Genomic DNA, 23,258 nt, shown 5'->3' on the forward strand with positions numbered 1-23,258 from the left:
TTCCTAAGACCCGATTTCCTCCTATCTGCTAGAGAGAAATACTCCAACATCGTATGTGTAACAAACTGAGTAAGATGTACATTTGTGCCAGGCTGAGCAGTGTACAAAACAGAAGAGTTGGGAGCCGAAGACCAGCTTTGGCTACAGAGGGAAATTAACTCAAAAAACAAATCAATAAAAATTTAAACAGGCAAAAAAAAAAAAAAAGAAAAGAAAGAAAAGAAAGATTTTTTAAAATTCTGTAACCTCGATTCTTGTGTTAGGAATAGATTCCATCCGTCAGTGAAATCAGCAAAGAGCTTCAGGAGGGGGCGAGGTCAGAAAGCTAAGGTCAGACTCTAACACGTCATGAAATGCAGGGGAGGACATTCACAGTGGTCAGACCTCCCAAGGCTGTGAGCAGAATATGTGCATGTAGAAAGCCAGGATCCATTCTGATTATTGGTGCCCTTGCGCTGGTGACTGCTGAACAGTCCTTATTTTACTTAAAACAAACAAGCAAACAAACAAATGTTGACAGACATTGGGAACTATCAAATTTTCCTTTCTCTGAATACTCCCATATATTATGTCGGTAACAGATATGATGTTGGGCAACTGAAAAAGGTGATATTGAACAGCTGGAATTTCCCATGGTCCCCCAATCCCAACCTAACATGTGGGGGTCTTAATGTACATCTCCCTCTCAATGAAGCAGGTGTGTTCCACAGAACAAGGGAGGCATGCAGTCTTGAAAACAGATGCTCTAAACCCTTATTAAAACAACATTATGTCACGTTCTACATCCAGAATATGCAAGAAAACTTACTTCTGCTCCTTGAGGAACTTGAAATCAGAGACATTGACACCCAAAACAAGTGAGGAACCATGGCATTCTCCTGTTGTGTGATGGTTTCCACAAATTCCAAAAAAGACCATTTATTAAAGACTTTAAAAAAAAAGTCGTAACCTGACCAATATGTTCCTCAGAGTCAGCATTTATCCATGCATCTATCTATTCTTAAGTATGCTGACGACTAAATAACCCTATGTAAAATACAATATAATGAAACAAAATACAAAAACTAAGAGAGAGGTTTGCAATGATTTAAATCTACAGTGTTCCCCCACAGGCTCATGTTTGAAGCCTCTGGTGATGTTTTGTGGTGAAACCTCAGGACCAGAACAATAGAAGCCTGCTACTGAAAGCAAGCCCTTGAAAGTTTATCCCCGCCCTGTTCCAGTCATGGCCTCTGCTTCCTGGTCTGCATTTGTGATCAGTTGCCAGTATCTGCTCCTGTGGTGAGAGACAGAGGCAAACCCTGCCTGCTGCAGCGCTCTCCCTCCCAGAAGAACTGAAATCTCTCCGAAACCGTGAGCCAAGAAAAACCTTTCGCCCACTGGCTTATCTGTCAGGTATTTTGGTCACACAGAAACCCAGGACACGTCACAGAACACTGGCCTTCTACATCCAAACTGTGAGCTTTAAACCTCTGGAAAACATGAGAATTGTTTGGGCTCAACAGTACAGTAAATGATCCCCCAGATTCAAAGTGTTGTGGACACTCACGTATGTCACGCTATGAATCAGTCCTCTTCGTGGTGTAAAGTATCAAAAGAGTACCCTGATGGGTACCAAATTTTCAGTACGGGCTCTGCCAAAGAGGCAATGGTGATTCATCATGAAATGGTTGTTTTGAAAGCTCTAATCTTCAGAAATGTAGATTTATGTATTAAGAATTTTCTGGCGGTCATTAAAGTATTCACACAAACAATTCCTTAAACCCTTTACGCTGTCTCTTGTTACAGTCAAAAGTAAAAATAGGTCTCCAGGAAAAATTAATTCAAAGCATTTCTTTTAACTACAAAGTATGGAAACAGGAGTTGTTGGTTTCTAAATATTTAAACTTCTGTTAGCTTTCTACCTGCTGGTTTGATCTAAAGGGTCTTTCTGGGTTTGCCTACAATGACAAGTTGGTAAAATGCCCTGGGACCTTCACCCCAAGGGAAGACTTTGGTTTTTGTTTATGATGGAATCTAAGTTAGCCTGATACTCAGAGATTCTCCTGCCTCTGCCTCTCAAGTGCTAGGATTAAAGTAAAGGTGCACCACACACCCAGCCCCAAGGAAGGTCCACAGAAAGTTCTTTCAAACTGTACACTTTTCAAGATTACAATGTATTTTATTTTGTCTTTGAGATAATTATCTCCCATAACTCAGGCTGGCCTCAAAGTCAATGGGTAGCTAAGGGCAGACTTTAATCCCTGACCCTCTCCCACACCTAAGTGTAGAAGCTACGGTCATGGGCTCTACTTACATTCAGCCTCCATAGTTCGAATGCTCATAGAGCAAGGAAGATTTAATTTAGACAGTGATTAAAGGACTCCTAAGGTATAGCCTGAGTAAAATCCAAGTCTAGCCGACTAAATGAATAATCAAAAATGGCAGTATGGTCAAGGAAGAAGGGATGGAGAACAGAGTATTAATTTTGATCATTAGCCTTCTCTCATCAAGTACTAGCGTGGTCATGGCCAGCCCTGCAAGACACGGCCATTGCGGTAACAGTGGCACCAAAGTTATGGAGGTAATCAACCACATCCTCCCTGATTTAAGGCCCCGTAGATAGAAGGAATCCAAGCCTGGTTCTGTAAGTCTGCCTAAGAACCCATGGCTGAGGAACCATCTACTATGGCTTTGCTAGAGTATCAAACTCTAAATGCCTCCCTCTCTACTCAGACATTAGTACAACTTGGAAGGAGGAGATGGAAAAGTCAGGAGTTCAAGGCCATCCTTAGTTACATACTAAGTTCAAAACTACCTGGCCTTAAAAAGAGAGGGAGCTGCAAAGATAGCTCAACGGTTAAACATGCTTACTGCTCTTCCAGAAGACAAAATGTTAGCTCCCAACACACACACACACACACACACATACACACACACACACACATACACACACACACACACACACACACACATACACACACACACACACACATACACACACACACACACACACATACACACACACACACACACACACACATACACACACACACACACACACACACACATACACACACACACACACACACACACAGAGGTTGAATCCTGTAGCATACAATGTGAATCCAGAGTAGGACAGGAACAACCAGGGGCTGAAAGACATCACTTAGGTGGTAGTAAGTACAGACTCTTAGGAGGCAGCTTTAGTAAGACAGTTCATTTTAATGGGGGAGACGCCTCATTTGCATAAGAGGAATTGCCCGTGCTTCTGGGCATGACCTTATAAGGGGAGAGGAGATTTAACCTGGCAACCAGGCTCTAAGACCTTCTCTGGTGAAGCACATAAAAACAGACTCCCAGCACACACAGGCCCAGGGCAGGGAAGAGCAATCCTACTCCGGCTGATCTCAGGAACAAGACTTCCTGGGTTTGGACACACCTTAACCCTACTTTTGCTCCTGCACCCCCAACATACATCCATCCCCGGCCCCATAGAGGATAAAAATATAAATCTTTGAAAAGAAGGGAGCTGAAGTATTTTAGAACCAGTTGACCTGCCAAGGGATCTGTTCTCGTAAACACTGAGTTTCAACTGTTCAGCGGTACATTCAGGAATGAGAACAGTTCTCATACTCTCAAAGGTACTTCCTGAATTTTCAAGCTTTTATTACATGCAGAATATTTAATAGAGCAAAAAACAGACAGACTGTAACCCAAAGAAATAAATATCTCCCAAGTATTACTCAAAACCAAACAGAGTGCGACCTAAAAGCATCCTGAATGCTTCATGCGCATGACAAGATGGGGAAGAGCCCTGAGGGACAGTACTCTCACCACGTGGCTTTTTAAATTATGTATATCGGGGCTCGGCTTCTACGTAGGAAATTGAGTTGGGACGATTCTCCACAACAGCCTGCAATTTCGTGCTTCGGGGCAGGTTAACCTCTACTCGCCATTATCTTTCCCAGAAGTCCTCCAAGGTGCCGCTCTTTCCCAGAAGTCCTCCGAGGTGCCACTGGCAGCGATAAGGATGATTTTTAGAGGAAGTGAGGGCCAGAGAGATGTGGTACAGAACAGCAACTCCTGCACTTTCCCCTTCAGAAGGGTCTGGCGGCACACGTGACCTGCAGTGACGTAACACCCGTGCCTCAGCTCTGTGGGAGGCTCGCCCTCCATGATCCTTCAGGCCAGTGAACTCCAAACCCCTTGCTTTAATTTTGATTTCCTAAAAAGCTCTTATTTTCACACATTCTTTTCCCTTGCCCGTGTAGTTCTTGTAAACACAAAAGGAAATGCAGTCTGGAGCCTGCGCAAGTTTCTTAAGGAAGTGGCAAGGCTGTGAGGCAGAAGCCCAGGGCGACTCTGCACCTCTGTTTCCTCATCCATCAAACTGACGTCCTCCCAACTTCATACGCCTATCCTAAGAAGACATGCGCCCTAACCGAGCCACAGGGACACCCAGTGAAGCCAGGTCCGATCCTACTAATGTCAGGAAAGGAAGTGACCTCATATCAATATGTATCCACTGTTGGCTTTTTCCACTTGTTAACTCATTACACTACCCGCCGCCTAGCTTTCCACTCAGGGAGAATGCAGCAGAATCGTCAAGCCGACCAAATAAAGTTAATAGAAATAACACGAATTTATTAATATAAATAATGATAAACTATTATTATTTATACAATCTAAATTATATATTAAATTATCGTATTATTAAATTATTATTATTTATATTTAATAATAAAAGGGGTGGCATGGACCAGTAACCCTAGCACTCAAAAGGGTACAGGAAGCCTGAGAATCTAATGGCAGTCTACCATACATGGTAAGTTTGAAGCCAGACTGGGATTCATGCAACCCCCTTCTCAAACAAACAAATTGTAATGAAATTGCTAAGATGCCCGGATATTGGCTAATCAAGTTGTTATACTGGTCTTGTTTCTTTATGTTCATCTATGAGGGGGGTCGGGAGACTAAATGTATCCTCCCCAACTTCATACCATGAAATCCTTGGCTGTCAACCTGATGCTATTCCCTGGGGGCCTCTGGAAGGTAGTTAGGGTTAGATGGGATCATGAAGGTGACGCTCACCATGGGTTAATGTTCATCTGAGACAGAAGTGGCTGCTGCAAGCCGAGTTGAGAGCTCATGGCAGAAACGTTGCTTACACGTTCTGCTCACGTCCCCAGCCTATTTGGAACACAAGCTTCCGTCTTATGCTACAGGACAGACAGACACTTCCTTATAAAGACGGAACTGAACTAGGTGATGTCATCTAGCCTACAATCAAGCCAACCACTGCCTTGTTTACTTTGAAGCATTCTTAAGCAAACCAGTCTATATTTGGGGGATCACTAAGTGCTTAATTAACTTATAAGAACCAACTCCCCAAACCTACCATGACTACCTGTGCATCCACTCCACATTAACACAGACCCCTGCTCGGCCTCTCCCCAACGCCCAAGGACCTCGTCTGCATTGCTCTCTTCTCTCCTTCCCGTGGCAATGTTTGCTTTGACTTGAATTCTCAAATAGAGAAGTATTTCAAGCACTCTATTAACCCAGGTTAAAAAAATCCTGAAGAACTCCAAAAGGATTAAGCCAAGAAAGTGCAAGAAACCCAAAAAAACCACAAAACAAACTTCCCCTGGGTTTTAGTCACTCGCTGGTTTCAAAGAAGGTTGCTGGCGAATGGTCCCGATCAGAATCATTTACTGCAGAAGGTAAATGAATATATTCGTTTTAATTCATTCCTACTACAACATTAAGAACAGTGAGCCCTAGTATTCATTGAATGAGTAACCAGAGGAATAAAAAAAATCAATTAAAGACACACTGTGTGCCTACATTCAGACAGACTTTAGGAATCCAGTGCTTTAAGCTAATTTTCCTCTTGGTATTTCCAGACCCTAGATCAGTAACACAAGTAATGCTTATCAGCAATATTACTGCAGCATATGCTATCACTGTCAAGGTGATAATCTCGGGTTCTTTTTTTTTTTTTTTTAACTAAAATGTCAGTCTAACTTTTGCAATCCCACCCAGGAGGGTCTGTGGAAAATTATAATTAACAGATTCATTCTCTAAGCAGCGTAATTAGCAGTGAGCAAGTCCAGTGAATGGCTGTAATTAAGGTATTTTAGATATCAGAACAGTTTCATTTGAAACCAGGAGATTTACATTATCAGGCCAATATAAACAGCTACTAGCCCCAGGTTCTACACCAAGCCATAGGCATAAACTATATCTCATAGAGAGAAATGCAAAAGGCTCTGAAGACCTGACAACGTGCTAAGGTTGGAAAGTCAGTGTGTAGCAGGGTCATTGTTTTAATTAGGAGATTTCAACATCAGAAAAACCTCTTAATGACTCTTTCCAACTGCTTTTTACCAGACAAAAATCTGAAAGACATTTGCCAGGAGTACAATAAGAAAGCAGATTAAGGCTAGGAAGATATTGTCTATTAAAAGAAGAAGAAGCCACCAACAATAACTCAAGGAGGAAGGAGAAAACAATCAATTTGAACTTTGTTTTTAATATGATAAGTCAAGAAAAAAATGTTATGCTTCTGATTTTTATATTAAAAACCAAACCGTATATTAAAAATCACACATCAGCAGATTGAAATAGCGGATGAGTTCACTACAAGATTCCACAAAGCTTCAAAAGAAATAATCTCATTTCCAACTAAATGAGAAATGTTGCAATCTTCAACTGTGGCTGATGGAGATCCACTACTGGTGTGTAGGGATATTGACTGACACCTGTGGTCTGGAGAACCATCTATGATTCCACAAGAGTCACTTGCTGGCTAAAGACAGAAGCTACCAGAACGCTTTCTTCTTTCTTTTTTTTCACTCTGATCTGGTTCTTTGAGAATTTCATTCCATGTATTTCGATCATATCCACCCACATTCCTTCCAGATCCACACCCCTTTTCTTACCCACCCAACATTACTCCCTCCCTATTTTGTTAATATATCAAGTACATTTTGTGCTCCCCTATACCCTTAGATGTGTGACCTTCACAAGAGGGTAGACAAACCATCAGGGGTCACACCCTTCTTTTTAAAATAAAGAGTCATCTCCCAGCACTATCAGCTGCTGATGCTTGATGCCCCTGGGCCCTGCACACTGGAATTTTATCTGGCCTTATAGCAGGCACAGGTTTTGCAGGCGGCCTCAGCTGCTGTAAATTTTATATGCACAACTGCCCTGCTGTGTCCAGAGGACACTGTTATATTGTAGCCACCCACCACCTCAGCTGTACAATCTTTCTGTCCCTTCGTCCAGAATGCCCTCTGGTCCTTGGGATGTGGGGTGTGTATGTGTGATAAGGCTGAGCACCCCATGGTGTCCTATTCTCTGCACTCTGAGCTTGTGGGTCTCCATGATGATCACCATCTTCTCTGGTGAGAGACAGAAGATGCACCAATCTGGAGGTGTATGGAGAAGCCAACAGTTTCAATACTGTGTCCATTAAGCAAAGTCACAGCAACAGGTTTTAACCTAGGGCTGTGCGCTATCAAAGAGACAGATGCACGGCCCCCGATAATGGCACCAGATAAGGGTACGAAGTCATTCTTGCTGCAGAGGTTCAGCAGTTGGGAAACCACCAGAGCAGACCTACTACAAGTGGAGAAGAGCTTCAGAACCCTTCCCGGAAGCCGAGGACCTGCCTGGCTCCTGAAACTTAAGAGTCACCGCAGTCTGACAAGCCTGCTCCTCAATGTCCAGGCCATGTGTTTAGAGCTTCCTGTGCCCAAAGTAATTGAAACAGGAAGTCAAAAGTCAGGGGGAAAAGGGGAAGGAGCGAAAAGAGGCGGAGGGGGAACCGGGCCTTCTGCACTCCTCTTATCCCCAACCTACAGAGCAACTCAAGGGAACTCCTGATGGTTGGAAAAGGTTAAGGCTCAGCAGCAGCAGTGGGCTTCAGTTTCTAAAGGCAGAAGCACTGGCTGAGAATTCCACAGTACCAAGCAGTCACCCCTTAACTCCTCACATTTAATCACTTACCCTACAGAACAGGTAATGTGGTCCCCTTCAGCATCTAAAGACAACCATGGCTGTGTTCACCAGAGACTTACAAAGACCTAGAATATGCGGCTCGGGAGGATTCGAGATCCCTTTTCCAACCCATGTAGACCAGAGATCCTGAGTCAAAAGTATTTTCATAATGCTACCCCAAACAGAATTGGGGGAGATAGCAACTCCTTGATCACTTTTCAATAAAAGTGCCATTCATTGTCCTAAAATTCCCATGAGTCTTCTCAAAAAAAAAACAAAACAAAACAAAACAAAAACAAAAACAAAAACAAAAAAACAAAATAAGACCATCTGTCCTTCACAGAAACTTCCTTTCACCCATCCGAACTCAGAACCAGGCAGGCCAGAGGAGAGACCGACCTCTTGGAAGGAAGAAGATTTGTACCAGGGACAACGGAAGCAAGCCGGAGGGTGCAGGAGAAAAGCCACCTTCGAGAACACAGCCATCAGTGGGAGACACCTGGGCATGCGTGCTAAGGATTGATGCCAGCTTCCATGAGGTGAGGAGAAGATGGAGTCATTCACAAACCATCAGATTTGGATTCAATAGTTCACTAAACAATTCTGGCTTTGACAAAGGGCTTCTCACAGAGTCTGAGAAAATGTCCGTTTTTCATGAGATAAAACATGAGAGGGAGCTTCCCGGTCACAGGCTCTGGGATTAAAGCATCCACACCAAGCCACCACCAATGTCTTTTTTTTTTAATGTTAGAATCTCGAAGCTCGAGGTCAACAGAGCCTGGGGGGGGGGGGGCTGCTACTCAATGGACCTGTTATTTGCCAGATCCACATTTCTACCTCCCCGAAGGAGGCAGCTTTCCCCACATCCTAGAAAGCACTGGGTCTTTTTCAGGGGGCCAGCTGAAGCTCAGCCTCTCTCTCATACCATCCCCCCATTCGCTGTCTTCTATCTGACAGCGAAAATAAAATGACATTCCGGTAACAACCTGGACACAAGATTTCAGGTGCCCCCAGTGTGGCGGTTAAAGAGGGGACCTGGGACACATCATAAACTATTAAATCCACTAAGGGACACCAAGACAGGCAGCCCCCCCCCAAAATCAGGACTGCCTCAGGCGATTAGACAAGGATTCTAAAGACACAAACCAGAGCCAGATTGAACCAGAGGACTCCAGCTGAGGGAAAACATTTCCAAGAAAGGAATATGGACACGTGGGCGAGTTTGGTGAGGGGCAGGCAATAAAATCAAGAGCTGACACTCGAGGTTATTGCTAGGCTCCTGGTGAATGCTGAGTCCTTCAGTGCTTCCCACTTAGAGCCAGAATAAGTTCCTCAGACTGGGGTGTGGCCCTGCTAAGAAGTAGGAACCAGTTCTAAGGGGACTGCGGATGGGGCCGTAATTTGATTCAGGCAGTTCCTAGGCCCCTGTTACTCAGGCAGTGAGTGACTAATCAGCTTTAAGAAATCATGAGTCACAAGGCAGGGAAAGTGTCATCAGTGCCAAGCAACTTGTCTGAGGCATGGGAACCCATGGGCTTGGACAAATACTGTGGAATCTTAAATCTGGGGCCAACGGTGAATACTGCCTCCCCCCTCGGTGCAGGTCAGTTTTAGTTTTGGGTTCATAGAGCTCTGCAGTTACCAGATGAGGCTCAGAATGTCCGTCCGAAACATGCCTTCGTCAGAACTAAGGCATGTCAGTGCTGACCTTTTGGAAAAATTAATTATTACACTTGGCATTCTTTGTGCGGAAGGAACGGACCCGCATGCGTTTCCCTATGGATGGCTGTCACACCCAACGGCCTGGAATGACTCTTGAGTTTGGATTCCGATAGCAAAGCAATTAAAATGAGTGTACTTTCCCTTCCTCCCCACCTGAAAGTTAGCTAACTTCCTATTATAAGTAAAGGTATTGTGTGAGGTGTGAATAGACAAGATTACCAATATAAGACCAAAAAAAAAAAAAGAAAGAAAGAAAGAAAGAAAGAAAAAAGAAAGAGGAAGAAAGAAAAAGAAAAGAGAAAGAGAGAAACCTGACTTTAAGTAAAATGAAAAGTAATGTCAGGTAACATGTTAAGATTTCACCCCCCCAAAAAAAATAAAAGGTCTTTTTCAGATATTCTTGCAGTTCAAATACACTGGAGTAATAGGAATAGATAACCACACACAGATCAATCTCCAAAACCCCCTGTGACATGAAAAGGGCTAAGCATGAAGGAGTGTTATTCCCCGCTTGGTTCCGTTCACATACATTCTATCAGCTGGTGCACACAGAGTTTCCAGGAGAGGTGGTTAAAATGTTCCCCTGGGTTGAGAAAGGGAATGGGAGGGTAGGGGTGGAGGGGAGTGGCCTCCACCTGAGTGTGGGTGGCAGTCAGACCCAGACCCAGGATTGAACCTGCCAAGCTGCAGTTAAGAGTGCATATCAGTATGCATGAAGTGAACTTAAAATCTAATCAAGCGCATCATGGGAGTGGGCTCCTGGTCAGACAGAAGCTCTGCAGCAGACCGCCTCAGTCCCTCACACTTCCTCGAGTTCTCCCATAAGGAAGACTCCCAAGTGACCAGGAACCACAAGTGATGAATATAAAAGTAAACTGAGATGCTATTCTAGGATGTAAAACCTCAAATCGGATCCCCAGCAAGAGGACTGTTTAAACAGCAAGTGAGAGCAAGGCTTGTTTTCATGCCCTCCTGCTCCATGACCCCAGGCCAAAACAAGCCTTACCTTTCACCCTTCCAGATTACTGTAGGTGCTCTGACTACTCACAGGGAAGAGATTCGAGAGAGATTCTCCAGCTAGGGTTTCAAGAGGGAGAAGCTGGAGCCCAGCATAAGTCACCTGTGGGGCTTTCCGGCTTCACAGGACTTCTGATTCATGCCCCCAGGGACTTGGTTGTGACTCCCAACAAAGCCAGTCCCTCCTCCTCCCAACAGAAGTGATTCATAGCCCTCAAGAGAACAGCCAGAAAAGAGAATCCAGAAGATTCATTCTCTAGATCCACATGCCTTTGAGATCAAGAGAGGCACAGACTGTGAGCAAGGAATGGTAGTACCCACTGTCCCCCTCTTTCTTTGACAATACAGAAGGACTAACAGAATTGATGACCTCAAAGGTCTCAGCACCCCCTTTTAAACTTACAGAAGGGAGACAATTAAGCTAAGTTGAACTGTGAAGAAGCCTTATGAAAGGATCTGAGGATGCAACTGAGTTTTGTTGCCTCTAACCCAATCTAGCTATTGCAGCCAACAGACACTCTAAGCAACAGGGGGGGCTTAGGACCGTGAACAACCTCTGCAAGGTGCATGAAAGACCATGGAAATCAACATAAACGAAGCCTGCGACCGGCCTGTTCCTCAGGACAACTGGATCTAGAGGCAACCCGAAAGCCCAGGCAGGGTTTCACCAGGCATTCGCCAAGTGTTCATCTGAGCTTTCTCCCAGCCCTGCTTCTCAAAGACATGTTCCCTCAGATCATGCTATCTTTAGAACCATGAAAATAACAGCTGCACAGCCAGCCGTCCCCCAGTGAAAGCACTCCTCCTGGACAGTGGTGGGCACACCCAAGATTCTCTTCTCATTGTGCCCCTTGGTTTGCTCTCCTTTTACGACCTTTAACTATAACTTTTCTGTACCTACCAAGTGGCCCATGAGCTGAGGGTAGGGGACGTGTGTCTTACCTACTGCCCGATTCCCAGAGCAAAGACCATACCTAGCATACACAAGGCACTGGATGGACTTTCGGTAAAATGGCAGAATCCTGCATGCATTTGGTTTTCACGGGTCACGTCTAGACTACAAACTCCACTGAAGGTGGGGCGGTCTCTACCTGCTTCTGTATCCTCAGACATCATAGGACACACGGCCTACGGGAGGTCTTCAGTACAAAGCTACCAAACTAATACAGTGAGAATACGGTGGAGCCATCCCAATGTGCTGACATAAATGAAATCCTTATGTATATGGTTTAAAAACAAAACCAAAAACATCAGGTTTGATTTGCAAGCAGAGCTCACGGCTGACAATCCAGTCAAGAGTTCTAAGGAACTTTCCCGGTCACATAAGTTCGTCAACACTATGATTAAACTCTTCAAAATAAGTACACGAAGCTTGAAACGAGCCAGAAGCCACAGCTGAGGCCACTGTAACGCCCAGGAAAGCCATGATTACCCGGCTGCTAAAATGACTTTGGTGTTTGCTTACCCTGAGCATGATGAAAGGCTTGTCTGCAAGTGTTCACTTCTCTATGATTTGTAGGCTATAAGGAGCCTGTCGTAGATGCCTGTACCCAGTGGTCACTAAACACTACAGTTAAGTGAGGGCAGAAAATGTGAGCAGCCCTCGTGGCAAAGTCTGGAGTCCGGATAGAATTAGGCTGACACTAGAAGTCGCTTCTATTACAGGCAGAAATGTCACTTAAGGAACTTTAAACTCAACTCCCCTCTTCCTTCCACTTCTCTCTCGTTCACCCCAAGGGGATGCAATGCATCAGCTGTCCTCTGGCTGGTGCTCCTGGAGGGGCAGCCTGCCATCCAGCTTCAACTGGACACACAGTGAATCGACCAACTGCCCCCAAGTTTCTCATCTCCATCCACACAATGAGACCGCATTGTCTCCTGCACCTAACCTGCAAATGACACAGAGCTCTCACTTCTGTTATCACTAAATCCAGAAGATTTAAAGCTACCAGGGCAATGACACAAAGGGTGCTCACACCTGCTGCCACTTTCTCCTCTTTTTAACTGGTTTCGTTTCAAACTTTTTTATGCTACCAAATGAACAGAAAATTTTAAGTCTCCTGGGCAGTTAAACATTTTAGACTTTCCCCTTTTAAATTTCCCTACTACTAGAGATAGGAACTTCACCTCCCAAGTTGCTGCAACAGTGCCAGCAGCTCACTGCGTGTGTCTGGGATACACTCATCCTCAGGGGTCAGGGAAGCATCTTGGTGCAGTGGACAACGGCCAGCTCGGATTCATCCAAGTGCCAAAAAGAAGTGACGGAGTACGCAGCCTCAGATGGGATCTCTAAGTCAGTACTCCCAACCCCTGGCTCAGAGAGCATCAAGGGGGAAGGGATGGAAAGAATGTCGCCTGGAGATGGGGAAGTGAGGGATGTTGTAAATGACAAAGCCATTACAGGCGTGAACAGACGCACAGGTATGGTTGCCTGCATAAGACCCGTTAAGGATCAAGGCAGCCAAAATTCTAGCATGGACCAAGCTCAAAGAGAGAAGGCTCATTTCTCCTTGGGGATGTGGTGATGGATGAAGAGCCAATCTCTATATCTATTCAGTCAGCACTAACTGGCCTCAGTGGTTAATGGGGGCTGGGGAAGACCATATGGGGCACCAGTTGAAGGGACATGTGGGTGGTTTCAGGAGAAGTTAGAGAGATAAGCATGAGGTATGATCCAAATATATTTTGTGCATGTATACGGTCTTATTTCTTACACTTTTTAGAATAAAGGCTATCAAAGTATCTGCCACAATGGCCCTTTTTACTATATGCTATTTTTCTTACTAAAATTGTACCAAGGTGATAGAACCCTGTTATAAAATGCATCTGCAACTGCAAAATCTTACCTGATTTCAAACACCTTGGTCACTTAAATTTCTTCATATTTTGGCTGTGACTGACTGGCCATTGGGCCATGACCTATCCACTGTGTTGTATGTATTAACCCTCTAACCGACATGCCCAAGGGCCGGTCAGTATCCAAAGTCCCGCCTTTCCAGTCATATGCCAGCTCTTTGGCAGTCAGTGTCTTTCTCTTATTCATCACAAAAGCAGCATCAGGCACCATGCCACAGACCTCATGACAGTAACAGTAAGAAATGAGAAGTATAAAATGACAAGGGGGTGTGGAAGAAGAAGTCACTGTCTTAGGGAAAAGGAACAAACTTCTACAGAATAACCAAGAGGTAACCCTGGGTTAAGATTTAGCTAAAAGCAGCTACACAGAGCACTGGCAACATTGTTGACAATTGCGAAGGGATTGGTTCAGCAAGCATAGGAATCCGGCAAAATGTCAAAGTTTTAAATACTCTTACTCATTTGATATTCCCACACCTTGCTGCCTCAGCCCTATTTTACAGAGGAAAGTCATGTAGATCCCTCAAGGTCACATGGCTGGTGAACCCCTGGACTAGACTGTGAACTTGCATGCTCTGTATCTCTGTATAGAGCCAGGCTAAGGCAACCGATGAAGTGTGGAGGTAGACAAAGAAAGCTTCTCAGAAAAGTGATGAGCAACTGAGAAGGCCAAGCAGCTGACCTGAGACGAAAAAGCAAATAACCAACCACCAAGCAGCCCAGGAACTGTTTCCATGTCATGGGCATTTGCAACATGAGAACGGACTCCGGGCTAGCACAGGGCTACTGGTCTACATCATAGCTAGCCAAAGCTTGACCAGATGTCAGTCTATACCTTTGGCCCAGGAAAAGTGAGGTTATCACTAAACAGACAGCACAGATGATCCTTGAACACAGGCAAGAGCCATCCTTTCTCTTCATCTGCAGTGTAAGTCTCTGCAGGCCCACTCAGGTCTCAGACCTCTGGCTGACCAGGTCTATACCGCTCAGGATTTGAAAGGAAGGAGGATTCCCCCAGTCTGTGGCCTGGTCCCTTCTCCCCTCCAGATTCACAGATTCCCAAAGCAACCTGAAAGTCTTCGCAAAGAAGAAAATGTAGCTGAGAAATCTACAAGACATTGAGAGATAAAAAAGGGACTGGAATGGATGTTCTCCACATACACACTGGGTAGAGAACTCCAAGGTTTAGGAACATTTTAAACACCAGGCTGCCCATCCTCCCTTTCAGGAGGTTCCTGATTAGCTACCTCTGTCGAGTGGTGACCGTGACTCTGTATTTCTAGCACTAACCGTGGGGTCATGCAGAACTCCATTCAGAAAGAATCTCACCAGTTATCACCCTCGGTTCCTTCTCTTGTCCGGTTTCAGGGGCCACTTTGTAAGAAAAGCCAGTCATTGTCTTAGGGGTTTATTGCTGTGAAGAGACACCATGGGACCACTGCTACTTTTATTAAAGAAAACGCTTCATTGAGGTTGGCTTACATGGTTTACAGGTTCACCCCATTATCCTCATCGCAGGAGGCATGGCAGCGTACAGGCAGACATGGTGCTGGAAAAGAAGCTGAGAGTTCTACATCTGGATCCCCGGGCATCAAGAAGAGAGAGTGAGCCACTGAGCCTGGCTCAAGCTTCTGAAACCCCAAAGCCCACCCCAGTGACACACTTCTTCCAACGATGCCACACCTATTAAAACAAGGCTACATCTCCTAATAGTGTCACTCCCTATGAGCCTTTAGGGGCCATTTTCACTCAAACCCACCACAGGCACCTATGTGAATGTCTCCTTCCTGGGTTTCTATGAAGGTACACACACACTTCTGCAAACATGGTCTGACAGCCGCCAAAGCAAGGTATGTGCCACAGATGGAGCTCTAATCTCCACATTTCCTCAGCCATGTATTAAGGAACCCACTACAAATTAGACCTCTCCATCCTTTAGCTAAGATCCCCTAAGAAAAATTACTGATGAAATGTGCTTTCTGCGGTTTAGAAAACATGATTAGCCTAACTGTGAGGATACAGGAAAAACCCCAATAATTACCTCTGCAGAAACCTTTGGCTATTGTTCCTTTAACTGTCACCTTTAAATGCACAGGGCTGAAGGACAGCCACTGTCGTGACTGCCCCCAGCCAGGAAATTGCTAAGCTCCTGGGTGTACAAGATACAAGAGAAACAGACCACTGTGGCTCAGAGAAAACCCTCCAGTGGTATCAGAGGTTAAGAGCAGCGGCTCCCATGACTGAGTTTAAAATGGAGAAGAATCCACTGCAATGGAGACATTGTGACCAGACAAGAGACTGCAGCTTTAGTGAGAAGCACAGTACCTGATACACAGTTTCCCATGAATGGTACCAGGTAGGTGTGTGTGTGCAAGGCCTCTTCTTTGTCTAAAAGCATCAGCCTACATCCTCCCAGCAGCCCAGAGAGCTGAAGAGACAGCTGAGAAACTGGCCTCAGGTGAAGGGCTCCAGGTGAATACCACAGGTGCGTCCCAGCTGACACCAACTCACATGTCACTCAAGTCTGTTTCCCTCCCTCCCACTCAGCAAAGGGCCGCAAGTGTCTTTATGGACTTCCTTTTCCTCCATAAAAGTTCTTTAGTCCTCTATAGGAATCACCTTTGCCCCAAAGAAAGGGAGAAGCTCTTAAGAATCTACTTCTTTTTCTTCTTAAGCAACATCCAAATCTGTTACCATTTCTTTACATGTTACTGAGAAATATTGGCTCTTTTTTTCTTTGCTTTTCTTCAGAAATAAGAGTTTTATGTTTGACACAACTGTAGCACTCGGAACCTATCTCATAAGTAACAGATATATGGCTCAAACAAATGCAACTGTTTCAAATCAATAGGTAAATGGACAGTAAAACCTTAAAACAATACAGCTGCAATTGTTTTTAAAATAAAGTACTGGTTGCTTTCCCTTTGAATACTTCTCAAAAAAAAAAAAAAAAAAAAAAAAAAAAAAAAAAAAAAAAAAAAAAAAAAAACAGCTCTAGTCAGAAAAAAAGAATGCTTGAGATCGGGTCTATATGACGGTGCCCCAGAACTCAGCAATCAGTGAGAGTGTGCAAAGACAAACATTAGCTTCAGTGCTTGGAGAGATCATAACAGTTCAATTATGTAAGCAGAGTCTTGGTTTCTATAAAACAAACTTCAGAAATAAGCCTCTAATTTGCATATTTGTACTTTTTGAAAGAACATCTATTTATGACTTTGTCCCAGTTGTTGAACTTAAGAGAAATTATTACAGAGAACTTTAAAAGATCAATACCCTCTCTTTCCTAATCTTAAGTTACTTGTATCTTTAAAAGATGCCACGGATTGTAGAGTTCTGCTGTTTTAGAATAAAAGCATTAAATGTAAAAGCAACATCTGGACTTCTCAAAAGACTGGGTTTTTTTGTTTTGTTTTGGTTTTTTGGTTTTTTGTTGTTGTTTTTTTTTTTCTTTTCTTTTATTTGTGCTTTTGGCTGCTGAAGAACTTCCTGCAACAGGATCTGTGGACTGGTATTCAGAAATGTGGCCGGGGCACCCATAAATACAGGGGCAGGGAGAGCAGTCATTAACCCTTCAATTTGTCTCTCTCTGCGTGTTTTCATGGATGCTCTGGCTGAATGGTTTCTTCATTGCTGTTTGGCCCACATCCAAAAACTGACTGTTGCCATATTCTCATGCGCTCCACACTGGCTGCTTCTCGGGAAGGGTGCCAATTAATTTTAGCTGCAAAGCTGAAGGGACAAAGCTAAGCAAAGGCAAAGAGGAATCATAGAAATGTCACACGGGCCAGGCGTGCTGCTCAGCGGTGGTGCACTTGCCTGATATGCAAGAGGCTGGGCTTCCCTAACCATGGTGATAAGAACCAAACACGATCATTTGGCTGCATTAAACCCCCACATCTTAAAATTTACAAGTCAGTCCAGAAGCACATGGCCCTGGATGAAGGTAGGTAGTGGTGTCTCTTTGTGGGAGTGTTAGATCTAAACTTCTTGGCTTCTAAAGGGAAAAAGGGGACCAGCCACACATGCCATCCTGGCAGCCCTGCCCGGCCCGCTTTTCCGGAATAATTCTCTTAGAGCTCATTTGTCACACGCAGAACAGTAAGGATACCAAAGAGTAGAGAAAGGCTGGGGGACACTTTGGAATGCCGCTGGTTTGACTTAGAAGTCAGAATGTGGACGGCAAGCCATAACTGCATAACTGAGCCAGGCTGGGCCGAAAGGGAAGACACAGTTTCTCCTAGCTCTCATTCTTTTGTTTAAAAAATGCACACACGCACAGACACACATGATGAATGTAACTTATAGCACATAGGCTGACGGTAGCAGTACTGGGTTCGTCTGGGGGTTAACCCGCTGTACCTTTAGGAATCACAGCCCTGTCACCTGTCTTCTCTGCTGCCCACACCTCTCTACAGCTAGACTGGCAAGGTTCCAGGCGTTCTCCTTGGTACCACTTCCGTACCTGGATGTCTCTCGACACACCCACCCCCTGGTTACAGCGGAGGTAAATGATTACAGCAATAAGCTGTGCAGTGGAGCAGAGCAGTAGGAGCGTGTGTTCTTCAGATAACACAGAAGAGATTTCTGCAAAGCCCTAAAACCGCTAAGCATTCTGTTAAGTTATTTCAGGAGTGAGTCATTCAGGTATGGTGGCTTGGGCCTGTCATCCCTACACTCAGGAGGCAGAGGCGGGAGGATCGGGTGTTCAGAGCCAGCCTCGGCTATGTAAAGAGTCCAAAGACAGCCTGCCTATGAGAGACTGCACCTCCAAAACAATAAAATAAGTGGATAAATAACACACACGAACACACACACACACAAGTCTTGTTGTAGAGAAAATAAGAGCAAAGATCATGAACCGGTTTACTGAAGACAAGAACAAGGGGTGTGAGAATGCACGGGAGTCCCTTAGAGATGCAGTTAGCAGCACAACTTACAGGAGTTTCCAACAGGCTTGGTGGAAGACTGAGTCACAAGGAAAGAGGGGAATTGAGGCTGAAAGCAGCTAAGTATGATGTCACAGACACCGACTCCCCCCACCCCGACCCGCCCATCCTTCCCACCACTCAAGAGGCGAACTTACACTCAGATGCTCAGAGATGGTCCTCCTTCTGTAAGCTCTGGGACACACTCCTTAAACCTTGGGGCCCTGCAGCCACTTCTAAACCCAAATCCTGGGAAGGTTACAGTACCATCTCCCTCCTCCTCTGCTTCCTAGCAGACTGCTGGAGGCAGAAAGTCACAGAGAGCTCAAGACCTTTAAAATGTCTGGAGGGTTCTTCACGGGACAGTCCCTCCATGTCCTTTCAGCATCTCGCCTGTGCCTTTGTGTCCCTGCATATGACAGGATTTCCACAGCGTAACCACCTCTTCTGGAAAGTTCTCTTTCATACGGTCCTTCAATAAAGCCATCCTCTACCAGGGCCTTTTAATGTTCCAAAGGACCCCCATCTGGGACAGAGGTGTGTCTTGCCCCACACATGATTGTTTATGAGGCCCAACAGACCAGGACTAGACTGGGGGATGATTAAACCTGAAATAGTCTGTGGGAATAGATCACGTGGATAGATAAGTCTTTCTGAGACTGCCACACTGAAAGAGAATAGAGAAATAGCTTGGATCATCACCTAACATGGCCTCTGTCCATTTCACAAGTGACAATCAATCAGTATGAGAAATCACAAAGTCAACTACCAGAAACAGATGAAAAACCTAAAGCTTTCAAACGAATCCACCTGAACCCTGAATCCTTCCTCAGAGCCACCATGTCTAGATTGAACTCCCATCCTCGAGCTTGGTGGCAGGGGTCTTTCCCCACTGAGCCATCTTACCTGTCCTGTATCTATCACTTTTTAAATCAAGAAGAAGAGATGCTGACAGACCACCCTCTGCATTCCCAGACACTTGCAGGTACAGCCATCTCCTCTGGGGCACTTCTGCAACTGCTGCCTATGCAGAATTTCTGTGGCTCCTGGGTGACATTCAGAGCAAGTGGGTTCATTCACCACTGCACCTTTCGGGCTGACTTCCGGTTACAACTCAAACAAACATGGAAGACTCCTTGGGAAATATTCCATTTTCAATTCTCCGTGTGGTTTCATTCCACATAAGGAGGTCACGCCGGCTCCTTAACCATGGAGCAACAACCTGAAGTAATTGTTTATGAAGCTCTACAACCCAGTCTCCCAGAAGCCTCCGCTTCACACACGTGGGCAGAACACCTCTGTGATACCATCATCTACTTTAAAACGTTTACCTTTCCTTGCTTGAGATTAGCCTTGGATGACATTGGGGGGCCTCGTGTCAAAGTGTCTTCCTGCTCTGAATTTTAAAGCTAAGCAAAATTTAAACAGAAATTTGCATTAACAGTTATACAACTCTCCCTCTGGTGACAAGGACTGAAGAAAGATATTCATCAAAGAGCTTTACCACTACGAGATTGGAAGCAGAAGTTTCAATTACTACAGCCTCCCCCCCCACCTCACCCCACTCCCATTGGAAATTAGAATTAGTTCATCATAGACTATCAGCTGACTTCAGTAACCTTCAAGAAGGCTTAAAACTCTGTAACATTAATGTTGATAGACTTGGTAAAACATCTGATCCAAAGATAACTATGCTCACATTAAATTTATAATTCAATAAAGGACAGCCCAAAAATTGCAAAAAAAAAATTGCAAGAACCTGCTTAGATATTTGTTGCCTGTCAAAACAGGCTGTGTGCTATCTAGAGCACTAATCTAAATACTGAAGGCAGAGGTAGCTAAGGTCACCAGCTGTGATACTTCACGGAACAAGCATGAATCACATAGGTCACTAAAAGTAAAGCCAGCCTACTGCCAGGGTCTGAAGACAACCTAGGACGCCTATCGTGTAACAGAGGCTAGACCAAATTAGCTTTTCTTTCTAAATTGAAATCTGACGGCAAGTGCTTACTCAGGCTCTTACCTAAGTCAATCTCTATTCCGGCTCCATCTCACTTGAGGGCGTCACTGTGGCAGACAAGAATATTTCCCTAAGAAACTAACTGGGCTAATAGAGTGTAACTTTTTTTTAAACGCTGCTCCCTCGGGGTGGCATTTGATGTAAATGGTAAGTTACTGTTCAGTCGCATGAGACAGTAGCATCCCTACATCTTACCCAGCAACCGCCAGGTGCAGAGCCTTAACTTGCTCAACTCTGAAAAATCAAAAACTTGTGCTTGACAGTCTGAGGCGCCAGGGACGCTAACCTGTGCGCACTTTTCTCCCCTGCTTAAAAAGGAATGCTACTTGCTCTCTCCGCAGAGATGAGCGGCTGGTGAACCGCTGTCACAATGAAAGGCCAAAGCTAAATCGCGTGGAATTCTCAAGTTCGTCTAGACCAGGGAGTTACCGAATTCCTTTGATTGGTCTGTTGAGTAAAACCTTAGAGGAAGGAAAAGCCACACCCAACTACTAAATTTACTTTGTAAAGTGTTTAGAGGCCGTGAGGGGGAACGTTTTGACATCCAGGAGGCCAGATGGAAATGTGCCACGGTCCTCCGCCCGGCGTCGCCCCGCGTCCCTGCCCCGCGCCCTGGGCTCCAGCCCTTTTGTTTCTGTCTCTGCGGACCGGTGCTGCGGCGCAGCCTGTGGCCTTGGAGAAGCCGGCTCAGGTGTGTCGTGATCCCGGGAGCGCCACCCCCCCCCCCCAAAAACACTGCCAGAGAGGACGCAGGAAAAAGACCCGAAGTTGCTCGGGATCCTCGGCTTCCTCGCAGAGGTTCCCCGCACCCACCCCCCAGCCCGGGCCCCGGCTCCGGCACTCACCAATGTCTCCATCCTCATCGTCGTCCTCTTCCAGCTCCATGTTCAGCAGGACGTTCCTAGTCATCATCTGCATGTCTCCGGGAGTCCGTCGCTCGGCTGTTCTCGGCTGCTCTCGGCTGCTCTCGGCTCCGCTCGGCCTGGGCCGCAAGCTCCGCTCAGCCCTCTCGGCGCAGCCCCGCTGCGCTCCGCCCGCGCTCTGCTTCAACCGGAGCTGCTCAGCCTGCGACTGAGCATGCTCAGAGGGCCGCCGCCGCTCCCGCCCTAGATCTAACCGCCCCGGCTTTGAGGAGCCCGGGAGGAAGTCGGGCTCCGGAGGCGGGGGTTGGGGGAGAGGGAGTGGCAGACGCAGGACGAGCCGGGCTGCGCCCGCGGGGCGCGCTGCAGCCGCAGAGGCAGGCCGGCTTCCCCGGGGCTCGCTGAGGTCTTTAAACCAGTCTGCAGAACGGCGAAGCCCGATTGATGTGTTGGGGGGCGGGGGGTCGACACACGTGCGCACGGAGAGCCCTCCGTCCCCGCCCCCGTGGGGAGCACTCGCGGGGTGTAGGGGATGCGGTTTTTTAACTCGGACCCCCAAGCCCCCCGGACTAGGCCGAGCACGTCATAGCTACGTGTGAACTCTAATAGGACAGTATGGGAAACTGTAACACCAGGAAGAACAAAGAGACAAAAGGGGGAAATGACGGCGGTGGGTGAAGGAATGCGGCCCTGACAACGCAAGGAAGATGCGGCGGGAGTACAGAGTCCTTGGGTCCCTGGGCTTCACAGCTGCTGGCGAGGACGCTGGTGAATGGTGGCTTCTCTGCAGTGCCCGGGGTGTCGTTCATTCCCTGGCTGAAGCATTTGCCTCCTGAGCCCGTTCCCAGTCAGTGTTCAAGGACACTACATCCACTGTGTGCTTCATTCTTTCATAGTCTTACTCTTTTTCCTCTTTCGCCTCTCAGATGCTAGGAGTCCAGGCCAGCACCACAGGCGTGCCAGAGGAGCATTCTACACCAACCTACGCACCCAACCCTTCCTTATACAGTTAATGGGAAGGATAAAAAAAAAAAATTGAGATCAATATTAACGTAGAAATTTAACCACGAATATGCAATAAAAGACAGTACAAATTGGGAGTGGGGGTGGGGTAACCGACCAGGAAACGCTCTCTGCTTCTTAAGGTCCGGTTTTACAAAAGAAGACTATTTGTAACATGAAAAGTAAATGCAGAACTCTGGAGATTTTTGAGAACATGAGACTGTGAGAAGGAGAAAGGGAGGAAGAGAGAAGGGGGGGTGGGGGGAAGGACCAGTAATACCAGCTATGACCAGTAATGCCAGCGATGACCTGTAATCCCAGCACTCCAGAAACCGAATCAGGGGGTTCTGAGGCAAGACTGGGTGGGCTTCAGGACAGACTGGGAGGGATAAGGGAGGGAAGGGGCGCCTTTGCCGAGCTCTCAGCTCCAGAGGTGTGTAGGCTGCAGGAGGACTTGTCCATGTTCTTCATTCAGCAAATACGAACGCGGAGCTGTTCGTGTGCTGTGTCCGGTACTAAACGTTGTACCGTGGTCACTTCCTCCCCGACTAGGAGTTACTGCCACCGTTTCACTGGGCGGGACCGGTGAACATCTCATCTGCAATCACAGGGAGCCCGTGTTCGGGGTGGCACCTTTGCTATAAGCACCTCAGAAAGTGTCTCCAGGGGCCTTTCCGCCCACTTCTCCAACCCTCCAGGTCTCCTCACGGTCCCGCCACGGTTCTCAAGCGGATGGAGAAGTTCTGTGTCTTCTTGACCTAAGACTACCCGGAAAGGTGATTTGTAGCTAGAAAATTCTTGGGCTTGATTCTGAAAATAAGTTTCAGCGGGTCATTTGGAGTTCTTAAGAGATTTTAGAGATTCCAT

General features: G+C 46.0%; 1 protein-coding gene across 2 annotated transcripts in view; it reads right to left on the reverse strand.

Annotated features, from left to right (window-relative positions):
- The window catches only part of ANO6 (anoctamin 6), a 157,155-nt gene extending 135,531 nt beyond the window's left edge, over positions 1-21,624 (reverse strand). Inside the window, exon 1 of one of the 2 annotated variants that reach the window (XM_080939765.1) lies at positions 21,375-21,624. In XM_080939765.1, the coding sequence (XP_080795891.1) occupies positions 21,375-21,447 (73 nt within the window). In that variant the 5' untranslated portion in view covers positions 21,448-21,624. The remainder of the gene's footprint in view (positions 1-21,374) is intronic. The other variant, XM_080939766.1, reaches the window with a different exon arrangement.
- Between the last annotated feature and the right edge of the window lie 1,634 nt (positions 21,625-23,258).

This window comes from Micromys minutus (genome assembly GCF_963924665.1).
Source record: "Micromys minutus genome assembly, chromosome: 27".
NCBI classification, from domain to species: domain Eukaryota; kingdom Metazoa; phylum Chordata; class Mammalia; order Rodentia; family Muridae; genus Micromys; species Micromys minutus.